The sequence below is a fragment of the Hemitrygon akajei genome, chromosome 9 (assembly GCF_048418815.1).
Source record: "Hemitrygon akajei chromosome 9, sHemAka1.3, whole genome shotgun sequence".
NCBI lineage: Eukaryota > Metazoa > Chordata > Chondrichthyes > Myliobatiformes > Dasyatidae > Hemitrygon > Hemitrygon akajei.
Genome location: NC_133132.1, coordinates 25,058,259 through 25,075,354, shown reverse-complemented (window position 1 = coordinate 25,075,354; position 17,096 = coordinate 25,058,259). Strand labels below are relative to the sequence as shown.

Genomic DNA, 17,096 nt, shown 5'->3' with positions numbered 1-17,096 from the left:
TTTTTAATGAACATTTAATAGAATTGCTGTAACCACAAGAGGCGTGCCTCATTCTTGATTTCTAATGAACTTTCTGGACAATATTGCCTCCAGATCCACCAATCCTGACACACCCCTGCTCCATCCTGCCCAACCATGACCAACTCTTAAATATCTGAGTAAATTCCCAGGGCTTAGGTGCCTGCCTTTTATAGCTAATGTGCCAGGGCTGTTGATCCCTTTTTCTGACATTATGTGTGTCCAGGACAGAGTGCAGTTAGGTGTAGAGCATAGCAACCGGGGAGGTCACCAGGGCAGCAGCAATGACTGTGGAACTCACCGAATCCCATTAGAATGAAGGAGCCCACCACCATGATGATGGTCTGTAATGTGTCGGTGTAGATCACGGCTGTCAATCCACCTGCCGAGAATACAAAGGAGCTGCCTGTTAATCACACAGTAACAGAGGCAGGGAATACAGACAAGGCATTTCTGAAGAAACAGGCCCTGATTTATGCAGGCAGTCAGGGGACAGCTTACTCAAGAGACCCTGGAGAAGGTGGGATGAGGAATCATGGGGCGTGGGGAGTGAATGGGGGATGCAATCTGCAAACAGGGGGTAAGGGATGAAGGGCAGTTTCTCGGACAGTGGTGAAGACATTTCAGAGGGGTCAGTGTCAGTCAGCCCTGATCCCAGCGGAGGAGGAGACTCACTGGTGGCCGATTCTGACACTGGGATGTCTCAGACCACAGGTCCTGTGATGACTCTCTGAAGGGTGATCATATGGCAGTGAGAGTCTGTGTTGTGAAATCCCTCAGTGGCAGAGGAGGTGCTACCATTACAATGGTAAAAAGACATGATATGAAGATAGTGGGATATGGAGGGACTTGTTACCACTTTTGATTTGGGCCAAAGGGCCTCCTTCCATGCTGTGTGACTCCATGGCAGCGTGTGAAGAGGGCTCACAGGACTGGCCATATCTCCCTGTGATCCGCAGCTATTCGCTCTCATGGCCGTCATCAATGACTGCAGCAGAACCTGGCAATGCTGTCTGTAGAATCCTCATTCTTTCAAATCCCTGCAGTCATGCAACCTTACAGCCCCTCATGATCCTCCTCAGCCCCAACCGACGTTCAGCCTTCGCTGAGGTGCTGAGCTCAAGAACTCCCCTCCTGTCCTCCCTTCTGTAGAGGACCTGAGGAAACCCTCCCTTCCACCAAGCAGCCACTCCAGCTGCTGGGTCTGCCTGACACACTGTCAGAAAATGCTTCTAAAATCCCCTGCAACACACACAAAATGCTGGAGGAACTCAGCAGATCAGGCAGCATCTATGGAAAAGGCCGAAGGGTCTCGGCCCGAAACGCCAACTGTCCTCTTTTCCAGAGATGCTGCTAGGCTTGCTGAGTTCCTCCAGCATTTTGTGTGTGTTGCTTGGAATTCCAGCAACTGCAGATTCTGTCGTTTGTTCTAAAATCCCCTGGCTTGCTTTGCTGTGATACAAAGGTTAAATAAATGCGGTTATATAGATGCAAAATGTTATTGTTTGGTTTTGCACTTTGATGGGAGATTATTAAAATTTTATTTAGAGATACAGTGTGGAACAGACCCTTCTGGCCCAACGAGTCACCACCCAGTAGCCCACCTATTTAGCCCTAGCCTAAACACAGCACAATTTACAATAACCAGGTAACCTACTAACCGACTGAGGGAGGAAACCCAAATGGTCACCAGGAGAATGCACAGACACAGTAGAGTTGAATGCCAAACTCCAAACACTCTGTGCTGTAATCAGCTTGTGCTAACCGCTATGTCTGCGCACAGATTAAGGGCCATAACTTGAAAAGTAAACATTGAACAGTAAACAGTCAATGAGAGCTACTGTTGTCATCTCTCTTTAGCTGCTTGAGTTGGTGGCCAACCCTGTCCTCACTGCGCCACACGGCCCTAAAGAAAGTTTCATAATCACAAACACAAGAGATTCAGTACAGTAACACACACAAAACAGTGGAGGAACTCAGCAGGACAGCCAGCCTGAAACGCTGACTGTTTATTCCTCTCCATAGATGCTGCCTGGCCTGCTGAGTTCCTCCAGCATTTATTTCACAACAATACCGTGATAAACATGGACCACTTCCCACATCTTGAGGGGGGGGGGTCATCTTTAGAAAAGGCAAATGCTGGTGTTCACATTCAAAGCACTATCAGAGTTTTTGGTTTGACTCTAAAAGTCACAGAATGCCGATGGAGAAGAGCAGAGTGATTATGAGATGCTTCAAGTAGATCTGCTGAGTGCATTTGGGTTCCAGCATCATCTTGGGAGAACCGATCATTGACTTCATGGGATGGGGCAGAGTACACATCCTGGCCAGCCTCAGTGGGGCTGAGAGCTTAATCTTCCTAGCGTAAACATCACCAATAGCTTGTCCTACTCCAACCACATAGACACTATAGGCAAGAAAGTTTACCAGTGTTCCTCCTTCCTCAGGAGGCTAAGCAAATTCAGCATGGTCCTCATTGACGCGTACCAACTTTTACAAGTGCACTCCACGAAGTATCTTATCCAGATGCACCACAGTCTGGTGCAGCAACTGCTCTGCCAGAGACCACAAGGAAATACAGAGAGCTGTGGACACAGCAGAGCTCAGCCCTAACCCATGGATTCTGTCCACACATCCCACCTACTCAGTAAAACAGCCATCAATTAGGGATGGGCAATAAATGCAGACCTGGTCACTAACTCCAGACTGTCCAATTAAATGAACACATGAGAACTTTGGGGGACCTCTCTAATGCAGCAGTAGGCAGCTGTGGTGGGGATCAGCAGCGGAGGCATGAAATGGTCCTGAGGACAAGAATGTGTGAGGAACCCTGACCTGCATGCACAAAGCAGTCAAGGTACATGTATATCACATGTACCGTGACCATAATGTATGTACCATAAGACATCAGAGCCAAATTAGGCCATTCAGCCCATCAAGTCTGCTCCACCATTCAGTCATGGCTGATTTATGTTCCCTGTCACCCCTGCCCAGCCTTCTCCCTGTAATTTTTGATGCCCTTACTAATCAAGAACCTATCAACTTCTGATTTAAATATATCCAATGGCGTGGCCTCTTCAGCCATCAGTGGCAATAAATTATACAGATTCACAAATCTTTGGCTAAAGAAATTCCTCCTCATCTCTGACCTTAAGCAAAAACCTTGCATTGTGAAGCTCTGCCCTCTGATCCTAGACCACCCCACTGTGAGAAATATCCATGTCCATTCTATCTAGGCCTTTCCATATTCAATGGGTTTCTATGAGATCCCCCCCCCCCCCCCACCTCATTCTTCTAAACTCCAGTCAGTTCAGGCTCAGAGCCATTAAACACTCCTCCTATGTTAACCCTTTCATTCATGAGATGAGAGAACCCTCTGAGGCCAAAGGATGATCTGGGGTTTTCCCTTTGTATCCAGTACAGTTTTTATAACCAACACAGGGGATTAGGAAGAGTTCCTCCAGCTTTTTGTGTTTTCTTGACTTGAAGTGCATTTGATTGATGCTCTTGTTCCCTCTGCTTGGAACCATGCTCCCAAACGTGAGCTAGAATATGCCACCACATTAAAGATGTTCTATAAAAGCAATCTGTTGTCTTTGATATTAGATTACACATTGGTGGCTGGGGAGGGTTTTGTTTGGAAATGTTGTGGACTGTGTCCCTCTCTGCACTACCTTGCAGTAACTGGGAAGTGTGGGTGGGGCAATGACTAATTCTCTGGAACCCAATATCATGACACAGCTTCTCTGCTGGTGATAGCTTGCGGCAGTGATCTCAATACTGCCTCTGATCTTACAATATCCTCTGCATTCCCTTAGTAACTGAATAACCCCATTATCAGTTAAAACAAGAATCCAAGGTCAGTCAGCACATTCCTCAGAGGACACATCAGAGCTCCCCTATCACATGGAATACGTGCAGAGTGTCCTTTGTAATTTAATCATCGAGAGCTGGAGAGCATGATCATGTTGCATACATGCGCTGGTCACATACAAATCCCTCTGACAGGCTCCCTCACACTAACACACACACCCACATGCACAGAACACGAGGTTCTGCAGATGCTGGAAATCCAGTGCTGGAGGAACTCAGCAGGCCAGGCAGCATATATGGAAAAGAGTAAATAGTCGAGTTCTCCAGCATTTTGTGTGTGTAACATTCAACGCTTATAAAGAACAAAGAACTATATAAAAATAAAGTTAGTGGTTAAAGGACAGATGTGGAATAAAAGTGTACACAAATTCTGTGCATAAATACCAGCATGTATTTGCAATGCAAACAGCCTTATACAAAGTGTCTGCAGAGCAGTGCAGTGACTGAGGTAATAGAGAGGGGTGTGGGAGGGGGGTGGTTAGCTAACTAGAATAGTTTTTAGAAAAGGCAGTTTGCAGGTGGTCAGTGCCTGCAATGATTTTCCTGCCCACTACCCACCTGCAAACTGCCTTTCCTAAAGTCTCAGTTATGGGAGAAAAAAACCAGAGGACATGGGCTAAGGCTGAAGGGGGAAAAGTTTAAAGGGAACATTGGTGGGGGGGGGGACTTCTTCACACAGAGAGTGGTGGGAGTGTGCAATGAGCTGCCAGATGAAGTGGTAAATGTGGGCTCACTTTTAACATTTAAGAAAAACTTGGACAGGTGTATGGAGGGATATGGTCCAGGTGCAGGTCAGTGGGACTAGGCAGAAAACATGGTTCGGCACAGCCAAGAAGCGCCAAAAGGCCTGTCTCAGTGCTGTAATGTTCTATGGTTCTATGCTATAGGTCTATTACTTTGAGATTAAACTTCATTAGGCCTCGAAACATTCTGCTCGCCAAATGGTCAAAATAAAGCCAAGTAATGAGGTCTAAAATACAGGATACCCTCAGAATTACATGCCTCTCATTATCTTGGTCCATGGGCCTGATTGACCCTGGCTGGGTCGCCTGAGCGAGGGTGTCTTGTGACTAAAGGCCTGATGAGCCCAGGTTACATTCTGATGACGTGTCCCAGTGCACACCCAGTGAACTAAGCCAAGTGTTGTTGGACCAGGTTAATGAAAGGCATGGGCCAGATGAAAGTGGTTCACCAACTCTATCCGCCAGAGCCCCACAGAGCTCACACACTAAACTCCACAGCCCCATCTCTCCCAGCCTCACAACCCTACTTTAAGCCTAATCCTAATGTCCAATGGGGCACACACACCAACTAACCCGAAACGCACCCCGACTAAATCTGGCCACACCCTCACAAACACACTGACTTGTGTAAGGAGTAGCAAGATGCAGTAAAGGCAAGTGTTGGACCTGGTTAATGAAGAGGCAGGCCAGATCAACTTGGCAGGGTTGTGTGACACTGAATCCTGAGTGATGAGATGAAGAAGCACAAGAAGGATCATTTTCCCACTGCCTCATAATCTCAGCCTAATACACACAAGTCATGCAGTGATGGTAGACTGCAGGCTGCAGCCTCTATTCACACACAGTACAATCTGTGAACATAATTATCCCACGAGTGTGCATGCAAATGCAGCTGAGAGCTGTTCACTGTGTTGTACAGAATTGCCTTAGTCAGGCATGGCACATTATCAGCCACTCACTATACACCAGAATGAAATGTCAGCTACTGTCCCGCATCCTCTGGAGTGGGAAGGGTCAGAGACATAACAGAGACTGCAGGGGCTGGAAATCTGGAACAACAGGACCTGATAAAGACTCTCAGCCCAAAATGTTGATAGATGCTGCCCGAGCTGCTGAGTTACTCTGGCATTTTGTGTGTGTTCTTTAAAGCTGAGTTAGCATTGGTTTATCATTGTTGCATGTAACAGATACTGTGAAAAGCTTTTGTTTTGCACATCATGCAGACAGATCATTCAAAGTATAGAGCACTGTGGCTTAGAAACAGGCACTTTGATTCATCTAATCCGTGCTGAACTGTTCTTCTGCTTTGCCCTATTGGCCTGCACCTGGACTATGGCCCTCCATTCCTCTCTCATCCATGTACTTATCCAAATTTCTCTTCAAACCCGCGTCCAGCTCTTGTACTGGCAGCTTGTTCCATGCTGTCACCCTTCTTTGAGTGACAAAGTTCTCTAATATTCCTGTTAAACATTATACCTTTCACCCTTAACTCATGACTTCTAGTTCTAGGATCACATAATGTAGGAAAAAGCCGACCTCTATCAAATCTCTCCTCATTCTCCTATAGGCAAGAGAATAAAGTCCTAACCTATTCAACCTTTCCCTATAACTCAGGTCCTCAAGTCCCAGCAACACCCTTGTAAGTTTTCTTTGCAGTCTTTCAATCTTATTGATATCTTTCCTGTAGGTAGGTGACCTGAACTGCATACAATACTCCAAGTTAGGCCTTACGAGTGCCTCAAGATAACATGCAAACTCCTGTACTCAGTATATTCATTTATGAAGGTCAAAAGCTTTCTTTATGACCCTACCTAGAGTTAATTCCATTAAGGCAGTAAAAAAAAAGCAGAATGCAGAATATAGTGTTCAGCTACAGAGGGAGTGTAGTGCAGACAGGCAAGTAATGTGACTTAGAAACATTGTAGAGGGCTCAGTGGTTGCTGATATTTCCCCAGGTGAAGAATCTAAAGCTAGTGATCACTGCGTCGGGATCACAGGATGGACATTTACCGCAGAGATGACGGGAAATTCCTGCATAGAGAAGGAATAATGTGAAATATTCCCCAATGCAAAAGGCTCAGTGAACTTATTTAAAAGAGAAAAGGATAGCTTTCAGGAGATTAAGTGAACCAAGGAATATGGGTGTAGGTGGTAGAGGCAATTTGGTATGTCACCAAAAGCTAGCAAATGTCTCAGGTGTACCGTGGAGAGCATTCTGACTGGTTGCATCACCGTCTGGTATGGAGGTAGCGGGGGTGGGGGGGGGGAGGTGGCACTGTACAGGATCGGAAAAAGCTGCAGAGTGTTGTAAACTCAGCCAGGTCCATCAAGGGCACCAGCTTCCCCACCATCATGGACATCTTCTACAGGCAATGTCCTAAAAAATAACTCATAAAAGATGCCTTTGTGGTGACCCACTTCCTAGCGCACTCGAACTGGCTCACAAATAGCCAGCACGCAGGCACAAAGGCCAGGTCCGCAACAAAGGGAAAAAGCCTGCGGGGGTTTGTGAGTACGTGTCCCTTAGAGCATCCGCGCCTGGGGAGGGCAGGATGAGGGAGGCTTTAAAGCAAGGCTGTGAAGTTCGAATAAAATCATCTTTAATTGCAGTTTACCGACTCCGTGTCGTTATTTTAGCGCTGCGTGTAGCACACCGCTACACCTTCCACCTAGAACATGCCCTCTTCTCATTGCTACCATCAAGGAGGAGACACACACTCAATGAGCAGCTTCTTCCCCTCTGCCATCAGGTTTCTGAATGGATAATAAACCCATGAATACTACCTCATTTTCTTTTGCTTTAAATTCAGTATATATACTGTAAACTAATGCCCTTCCCTTGGACAACATTGGTGGTGTGGAGAGGTGAGACTTGCAGCTTGGGCAACTGCTGGTCTTCCATAAAAAAAATCTTTGCTCAGGTTTGCACCCTGGAAACTTCCCAAGGTACAAATCCATGGTACAGTATTATGTTACAATATTACAATATTTACAGTATATACTATTAATTTATAATACAGTTTATGTACTGCTGCCACAAAACAACACATTTCACAACATATAGCATGTTAATAAACCTGGTTGGTTCCGATCCCTGGTGTTTTTGAAGGGTGAGTAGATTAAAAGTGCCAGCTTATCTGATGCTGCTCCCATTCTGATTCCCCATGGGAGCCCAGTGGGCTCAAGACAAGTGATAACTTGAGGGAGTTCTGCTTCAAAGACTGACCACCCTGTCTGCAGAACTCAGAGTGCGGCTTTTCAGATGGGCGGGACAAATTCTCAAAGGTCATCAGTAAAACTCCAATGAGAGATGGCTTGATACCACTCGGGAAATGAATGACAGGAAATGCAAGAAGGGTACCATGGTGGTTGGTGCAACACTATTACAGCTCAGGGTGTCGGAGTTCTGAGTTCAATTTTGGCATCCTCTGTTAGAAGGTTTGCATGTTCCTTCCCATGTGCATGTGGGTTTCCTCCAGGTGCTCTGGTTTCCTCTCACAGTTCAAAGATGTACCGGTTAGTAGGTTCATTGGTCATTGTAAATTGTCTCGTGATTAGGCTAAAGTTAAATGAGTGGGTTGCTGGGTGGCAAGGCTCGAAGGCTGGGAAGTCCTCTTCCATGCGGTATCTCTGAATAAGATAAAATAAAATATTTCAAAATCACAAGTTTTCAAGTCAGTGGCGTGACCACAGGCTGGGAAAACTGAGTGAGCTTTTGCAGGGGGTGTAGTTCAGGTAGGGATTCAGATATCGAGAACATATCCCAAATTCTCCAGACATCAGCTGCACTGTTGGCTTCTGAAACAAGTTAGTCACCGGCCACTGATTAATACCAGGGTTATAGGTGGTGCTGTTTCAAAAGGGCTACCTCACGATGCACGGAGCCCTGCCAGAGAGAGACACACACACAGAGTGGCAGAGTGGTGGGAGTCCAGAATCGGCTGCCAGGGGTGGTGCTGGAGGCATTTAAGAAGCCAGAAGGTGGTTGAGGTGTGGGACTCGCTGCCAGAGAGAGCAGGGGAGACACAAATCCTAATCACATTCAAACAGTTCCTGGGTTTGGAGAAGGTGACCGGTGCATTGTCAGGCTTGGCACTGGATGGTGGGTGAGGATGCAGGGAACCAGGGTCAGGGCACCATGTACTTGAGGGCTTCCTGCGTGACAATGTTTTCTTGGGATGTCTGGGAGATGCTTGCCCTTTCCCTCAGGCTCAGGGTTGAGCTTACCTGTCACAGTATAGACAGCAGTGATGGCAAGCAGTATCACCACGGCAACATACAGGTTTAGCCCCAGGGCTTCACGGATGAAAATGGCTCCTGAAAACATGTCAGCCTGAAAGAGGTAATGGAAACTGGATTCAGTAATAAACAGTGCTGACTGTGATATTGTTGTCCTTGACAGGTTTCCTGCATCAGCTCAGTCCAGCAGGGGTAAGGTAATGGCTTCAGGGCACTGAGTAATAATAATAATAAAAGTGCTTTATTGATCCCGAGTGGGAAATTATTCTGTTACAGCAGCAACTTTAAAAACACATATAGCTATTATATTAAATATAATAATAAAGCACAGAATAATAATATATCAACGTGCAACACTGTGCAGTAATAATGTATGAAATAATAAAAAGACTATTGTACTATGATGTGTGTTCTCCTGTTGTACAGAGATGAACTGTTGTATATGCTTATTGCATTTGGTGCATGGTGGCATCACTTGTAAAATGGTCTTTAGATCTTCTGTGAAATGTCTCTAAAGGCCATCTGGAGCCAGCTTGGACAGATAGTGGACAGTAGTATGATGCAAATGAAAAAGGGAGAGCAAGGGCTGTTGATGAGTCTAATGGGATTGCTATGCTGGGAGTTAGCTTTGACCTGACAGGCTGAATGGCCTCCCTCTTCATTGCAATATGTAATGAGTAGTAAAGTAACTGCAGATGCAGGAAATACGAAATTAAAAAAACTAGAAATACTCAAGCAAACACGAGGAAATCTGCAGATGCTGGAAATTCAAACAACACACACAAAATGCATACCTTGATTGCTCCTGCCCCACTGAACTCATTTCTGCATACCTTGAAGGTAGACATATTGTCTCAGTTTGCTCCTGCCCCACTGAACTCATTTCTGCATACCTTGACACTGTCTTATCCCCCCTTGTTCAATCTCTTCCCACCTATGTTCGTGACATTTCTCATGCTTTGAATTTTTTCAATGATTTTAAGTTCCCTGGCCCCCACCATCTTATTTTCACCTTGGACGTCCAGTCCCTATATACCTCCATCCCCCACCGAGATGGTCTCGAAGCTCTTCGCTGTTTTTTGGATTCCAGACCTAACCAATTCCCCTCTACCACTACTCTCCTCCGTCTAGCGGAATTAGTTCTTACTCTTAATAATTTTTCCTTTGGCTCCTCCCACTTCCTCCAAACCAAGGGTGTAGCCATGGGCACCCGTATGGCTGCCTTTTTGTTGGCTTTGTGGAACAGTCCATGTTCCAAGTCTATATGGGTATCCATCCCCCTCTTTTCCTTCGCTACATCAACGACTGCATTGGCGCTGCCTCCTGCACGCATGCTGAGCTCGTTGACTTCATTAACTTTGCCTCCAACTTTCACCCTGCCCTCAAATTTACCTGGTCCATTTCTGACACCTCCCTCCCCTTTCGTGATCTTTCTGTCTCCATCTCTGGAGACAGCCTATCTACTGATATCTACTATAAGCCTACAGACTCTCACAGCTACCCGGACTATTCCTCTTCTCACCCTGTCTCTTGCAAAAAGGCTATCCCCTTCTCACAATTCCTCCGTCTCCGCCGCATCTGCTCTCCGGATGAGGCTTTTCATTTCAGGATGAGGGAGATGTCTTCCTTTTTTAAACAAAGGGGCTTCCCTTCTTCCACCATCAACTCTGCTCTCAAACGCATCTCTCCCATTTCCCGCACATCTGCCCTCACCCCATCCACCCGCCACCCCACTCGGGATAGGGTTCCCCTTGTCCTTACCTACCACCCCACCAGCCTCCAGGTCCAACGTATTATTCTCTGTAACTTCCGCCACCTCCAACGGGATCCCACTACCAAACACATTTTTCCCTCCCCCCCTCTTTCTGCTTTTCACAGGGATCGCTCCCTACGCGACTCCCTTGTCCACTCGTCCCCCCCATCCCTTCCTACCGATCTCCCTCCTGGCACTTATCCTTGTAAACGGAACAAGTGCTACACCTGCCCTTACACTTCCTCCCTCACCACTATTCAGGGCCCAAGACAGTCCTTCCAGGTGAGGCGACACTTCACCTGTGAGTTGGCTGGTGTGGTATACTGTGTCAGGTGCTCCTGGTGTGGCCTTTTATATATTGGTGAGACCCGACGCAGACTGGGAGACTGTTTCGCTGAACACCTATGCTCGGTCCGCCAGAAAAAGCAGGATCTCCCAGTGGCCACACATTTTAATTCCACGTCCCATTCCCATTCTGATATGTCTATCCATGGCCTCCTCTATTGTCAAAATGAATCCAAACTCAGGCTGGAGGAACAACACCTTATATACTGGCTGGGTAGCCTCCAACCTGATGGCATGAACATTGACTTCTCTAACTTCCGTTAATGCCCCTCCTCCCCTTCTCACCCCATCCCTGACATATTTAGTTGTTTGCCTGTTCTCCATCTCCCTCTGGTGCTCAATCCCCTCCTTTCTTTCTCCTGAGTCCTCCCGTCCCATGATCTTTTCCCTTCTCCAGCTCTGTATCACTTTCGCCAATCACCTTTCCAGCTCTTAGCTTCATCCCACCCCCTCCGGTCTTCTCCTATCATTTCGCATTTCCCCCTCCCCCCACTACTTTCAAATCTCTTAGTATCTTTCCTTTCGGTTAGTCCTGACGAAGGGTCTCAGCCCGAAACGTCGACAGCACTTCTCGCTATAGATGCTGTCTGGCCTGCTGTGTTCCTCCAGCATTTTGTGTGTGCTGTTATTAGAAATACTCAGCAGGTCAAGCAGCATCTGTGGAGAGAGAGTCAGAGTGTTACGAAGGATGAACAACTCTGATGGGCAGAAGGGTGCAGAGTCGCCCATGCCCCCCCCTTTTGGAGAATTGCAAATCGCTACTATTCCGATGCTGTTATCAAGGAAGTAAGAGAGACAAAGGAAATCTGCCAGGGCAGTTGTTATTGATAACAGCTCATGAAAGTTAATGAGAGAGAGGCACAGCTAACAAAAGAGGAGCGGAACCATTGATTACTGCTATTGTCTTTTGGAGAAGGATTGTTTACTTGGTACTGTTCTATTCATTGAAACCCCTCAGGGGGCAACCAGAGTGGGCTGGTTTGATGGGTTACATCATCCCAACCTGATTGACACCTGAGACCCCGTGAGTGGGGATAAAAGTGAGGTCTGGGGTAACACCCCTCAGACGCACCAGGAGAAACGCTAGTGAGCATCAGAACCCCCACGAGACAGGGTGGGAGATCGGAGACCGAACGAAGGGTCGGTAAATTTTAACTCACAGTGTTTTGTAGTGAGACCGGTGGGGGCTTGTGTGTGTGTCCATGTCCATTTTAATTCTATGTCCCATTCCCATTCTGATATGTCTATCCATGGCGTCATCTATTGTCAAAATGAATCCAAACTCAGGTTGGAGGAACAACACCTTATATACCGGCTGGGTAGCCTCCGACCTGATGGCATGAACATTGACTTCTCTAACATTGAGATGTACGAGGTCTTCAGCCATTATCTCTGAGACACACACATGTCTCACTGTGTGATATCATACCTGGCACTGATCTCTGAGGTTTGAGGAACCACCCTGTCTGAAACTATTGCGTCCTCTGATGCTGTGTGTCAGCTGGAAAGAAGGCAGTGAAAATATGTAAAATCATTTTGAAACTCTTACCTAGGCACATGGATGATAGAAAAATGGAGGGCTATGTAGGAGGGAAGGGCTAGGTTGGTTTTAGAGTAGGTTAAAGGGTTGGCATAGCATCGTGGGTCAAAGGCCTGTACTGTGCTGTAGTGTTTTGTGTTTTATTAGCCGACTTTTGTTATGGGAGAGATTGGATAGGCCAGTTAGTTTTCTCTGGAGCAAAGGAGGCAGAGGGCAATTTAATGAAAGCCTTGGGGATGTGCGGGGAATGTCAGAAGTAAGTTTTTTACACACAGTGTTGGGTGTGGGGAACACCCTGCTAGTTAGGGGCATTTAAGAAACTCCTGAATGGATAATAGAAAAACTGAGGGCTATGTAGGAGGGAGGGGAATTGATCTTAGAGTAGGCTATAAGGTCAGCACAACATCGTGGGCCAAAGGGCCTGTACTGTGCTGTAATGTTCTGTGTTCAATTAGACCAACCAACTTTCAGTCTGTGCCAGTTGTTTGGTTTAATTGAAACAGGTACCAGGTGTTTGGTCTATGTTTGCGTAACATGCACACAGATTGACAATTTGAGACAATGTGTGCAGAGCAATCTTCCAAGCCTCACATGCTATATAAATCATAGAGCTAGACAGTGCAGCACCAGGTCCTTCTCCATCATGCCCCCAACTATACCAATCCCATTCACCAAAACTTGGTCCACTACCTTCTTGCCTTGGCATTTCAAGTGGTCATCTGAAGACTTCTTGAATATCAGGCAGTGTGTTCCAGATTGCAACCAACCTCTGCATGATTAAATTTTTCCTCAATTTCCCCTAAGTCTAGATCATCTAATTTTATACACATTTGGCTTGCAGTATCCTTTTGCGTTGTTTTGTGCATGTCGTGTCAGATGCCCCTCAGTCCCCTTTGCTCCAAGGAAAACAAACCCAGCCAATATCCAGTTTCTCCTGCATCCCAGGCAATGTCCCAGTGAATGTGGAGGCACAGGAACCCAGACCAAAAAAGAAAACAAATTGCTGGAGGAACTCAGAGGGTCAAGCTGCAACTGTGGAAGGAGGGGAGAGGGGCGTGGGCATAGAGAGAGAGAGAGAGAGAGAGAGGGAGAGAGAGAGAGAGAGAGAGAGGAGAAAGGGTGTGTGTGAGAGAGAGAGACAGACAGACAGATAGAGATAGAGTCAATGTCCAAGACTCTTCTCCAGAACTAGTGAACTATGGGCAGTCTTGATAAAGTCTCAACCCCAAATATTGAATAACCATTTCCCTACACCAATACTGCCTGATTGACTGACTTCCTCCAGTGTCTTGTTCTGTGCTCCTGAAGAATATCTTCTGCAGCTTCCCCACTGTGATCACGTTCTTCCTATAAGTGTGATGACCAGAACTGCACGTAAGTGTCTTTCAGCAAGAAAGTAGGGAGTTCCATTAAGCAAGATTTGATTCCCTTTTCTGTAACTTCAACTTATGAAGTGCAGCTAAAACAATGAAACACTTGTGGCTCTTGATAGAACACCAAGTCATGCAAGGAGATATTAGGGCAACTGATCAAAGGTTTGACCATTAAAGTAGGTTTTAAGAAAGAAGAGAGGGGTGGACAAACTTCTATAGATGCATAGTGGAGAGTATTCTAAGTGGTTGCATCATGAGCCTGGTATGGAAACATCAATGCCCAGGAACAGAAAAGTCCACAGAAAGAAGCGGATATGGCCCAGTCCATCACAGGCAAACTTCTCTCCACTATTGAGCACATTTACGAGGAGCACTGTCACTGGAAAGCAACATCCATCTGCGGTAAACTATGTATACCTGTCTGGACACGCTCCTCTGCTGACTGCTCCTGTGGCTCCTCCCACAGACCCCTGTATAAAGGTGATTGGGGCACTGCTCCTCCCTCAGTCTCTGAGATGTCGTGCTCCCTTTTGCTGTTAATAAAAGCCTATTGTTCACTTCCAGTCTCCGAGAGTTATTGATGGTGCATCACCATCATCAAGGCCCCACACCATCCTGACCATGCTCATTTCCTGCTGCTGTCATCAGGAAGGAGATACAGGATGCTTAGGTCCCACACCACCAGGTTAAGGAACAATTATTACCCTTCAACCGTCAGGCTCCCAAACCACCGTGGATAACTTTACTCACCTCAACACTGAACTGATTCCACAACCTACAGACTCACTGTCAAGATCTCATGTTCTCAGTATTATTTCTTTATTTAGTTAGCACATTTTTCTTTGTTTGGGCTTTAGTTGTCTGTAAGTCTTAATTTATGTATAGTTCTTCATAAAATCTATTGTATTTCTTTATCTTCCTTTAAAAATCTGTGAGAAAACAAATATCAGGGTAGTTTATGGTGACATACACATACTTTGATAATAAATTTCCTGCGACTCTGACTTGGTGGAGTTGTGCACACTCTGGAGGGCTATCAAAACTACAGCAGGATAAAGACCAGTTACAGATATGGGTGGAGAATTGGCAGGTGCAATTTAATCCAGACAAATGTGAGGTAGGTCAAATGCATGGAAAAAGTAGACAGTTAACTGGTTAAGATTCTGAACAGCAGTGATGTAGAGAGGGATCTTGGGGCAGGTAGAGTGGCAGAGTAGGCATATGACATACTTACCCTTATTGGCTGGACATTGAGTAAAAGAGTCAGATCTGTCAGTGGGTGAGCATCTGGGGGACAGTGATCACCACTCCCTGACCTTTAGCATTATCATGGGAAAGGATAGAATCAGAGAGGACAGGAAAACTATTAATTGGGGAAGGGCAAATTATGAGGCTATAAGGCTAGAACTTGCAGGTGTGAATTGGGATGATGTTTTTGCAGGGAAATGTACTATGGACATGTGGTCAATGTTTAAGGATCTCTTGCAGGATGTTAGGGATAAATTTGTCCTGGTGAGGAAGATAAAGAATGGTAGGGTGAAGGAACCATGAGTGACAAGTGAGGTGGAAAATCTAGTCAGATGGAAGAAGGCAGTATACATGAGGTTTATGAAGCAAGGATCAGATGGGTCTATTGAGGAATATAAGGTAGCAAGAAAGGAGCTTAAGAAGGGGCTGAGAAGAGCAAGAAGTGGGCATGAGAAGGCCTTGGTGAGTAGGGTAAAGGAAAACCCCAAGGCATTTTTCAATTATGTGAAGAACAAAAGGATGACAGGAGTGAAGGTAGGTCCGATTAGAGATAAAAGTGGGAAGATGTGCCTGGAGGCTGTGGAAGTGAGCGAGGTCCTCAATGAATACTTCTCTTCGGTATTCACCACTGAGAGGGAACTTGATGACGGTGAGGACAATATGAGTGAGGTTGATGTTCTGGAGCATGTTGATATTAAGGGAGAGGAGGTGCTGGAGTTGTTAAAATACATTAGGATGGCTAAGTCCCCAGGGCCTGAAGGAATATTCCCCAGGCTGCTCCACGAGATGAGGGAAGAGATTGCTGAACCTCTGGCTAGGATCTTTATGTCCTCATTGTCCACGGGAATGGTACCGGAGGATTGGAGGGAGGCGAATGTTGTCCCCTTGTTCAAAAAAGGTAGTAGGGATAGTCCAGATAATTATAGACCAGTGAGCCTTACGTCTGTGGTGGGAAAGCTGTTGGAAAAGATTCTTAGAGATAAGATCTATCGGCATTTAGAGAATCATGGTCTGATCAGGGACAGTCAGCATGGCTTTGTGAAGGTCAGATCGTGCTTAACAAACCTGATAGAGTTCTTTGAGGAGGTGACCAGGCATATAGATGAGGGTAGTGCAGTGGATGTGACCTACATGGATTTTAGTAAGGCATTTGACAAGGTTCCACACGATAGGCTTATTCAGAAAGTCAGAAGGCATGTGACCCAGGGAAGTTTGGCCAGGTGGATTCAGAATTGACCTGCCTGCAGAAGGCAGAGGGTCGTGGTGGAGGGAGTACATTCAGATTGGAGGGTTGTGACTAGTGGTGTCTCACAAGGATCTGTTCTGGGACCTCTACTTTTTGTGATTTTTATTAATGACCTGGATGTGGGGGTAGAAGGGTGGGTTGGCAAGTTTGCAGACGACACAAAGGTTGTAGATAGTGTAGAGGATTGTCGAAGATTGCAGAGAGACATTGATAGGATGCAGAAGTGGGCTGAGAAGTGGCAGATGGAGTTCAACCCGGAGAAATGTGAGGTAGTACACTTTGGAAGGACAAACTCCAAGGCAGAGTACAAAGTAAATGGCAGGATACTTGGTAGTGTGGAGGAGCAGAGGGATCTGGGGGTACATGTCCACAGATCCCTGAAAGTTGCCTCACAGGTAGATAGGGTAGTTAAGAAAGCTTATGGGGAGTTAGCTTTCATAAGTCGAGGGATAGAGTTTATGATGCAGTTCTATTAAACTCTAGTTAGGCCACACTTGGAGTACTGTGTCCAGTTCTGGTCACCTCAGTATAGGAAGGATGTGGAAGCATTGGAAAGGGTACAGAGGAGATTTACCAGGATGCTGCCTGGTTTAGAGAGTATGGATTATGATCAGAGATTAAGGGAGTTAGGGCTTTACTCTTTGGAGAGAAGGAGGATGAGAGGAGACAGAGTGGACAGCCAGTGCCTCTTCCCCAGGGCACCACTGCTCAGTACAAG

General features: G+C 46.2%; 1 protein-coding gene across 1 annotated transcript in view; it reads right to left on the bottom strand.

Moving 5' to 3' along the window:
* slc5a1 (solute carrier family 5 member 1) overlaps nucleotides 1-17,096 on the bottom strand; it is a 126,786-nt gene that overhangs the window by 45,857 nt on the left and 63,833 nt on the right. The window contains exons 6-7 of the mRNA XM_073055661.1: nucleotides 8,862-8,967; nucleotides 320-400 (exon numbers count right to left, since the gene is read on the bottom strand). Coding sequence (XP_072911762.1) covers nucleotides 320-400; nucleotides 8,862-8,967 — 187 coding nt within the window. The remainder of the gene's footprint in view (nucleotides 1-319; nucleotides 401-8,861; nucleotides 8,968-17,096) is intronic.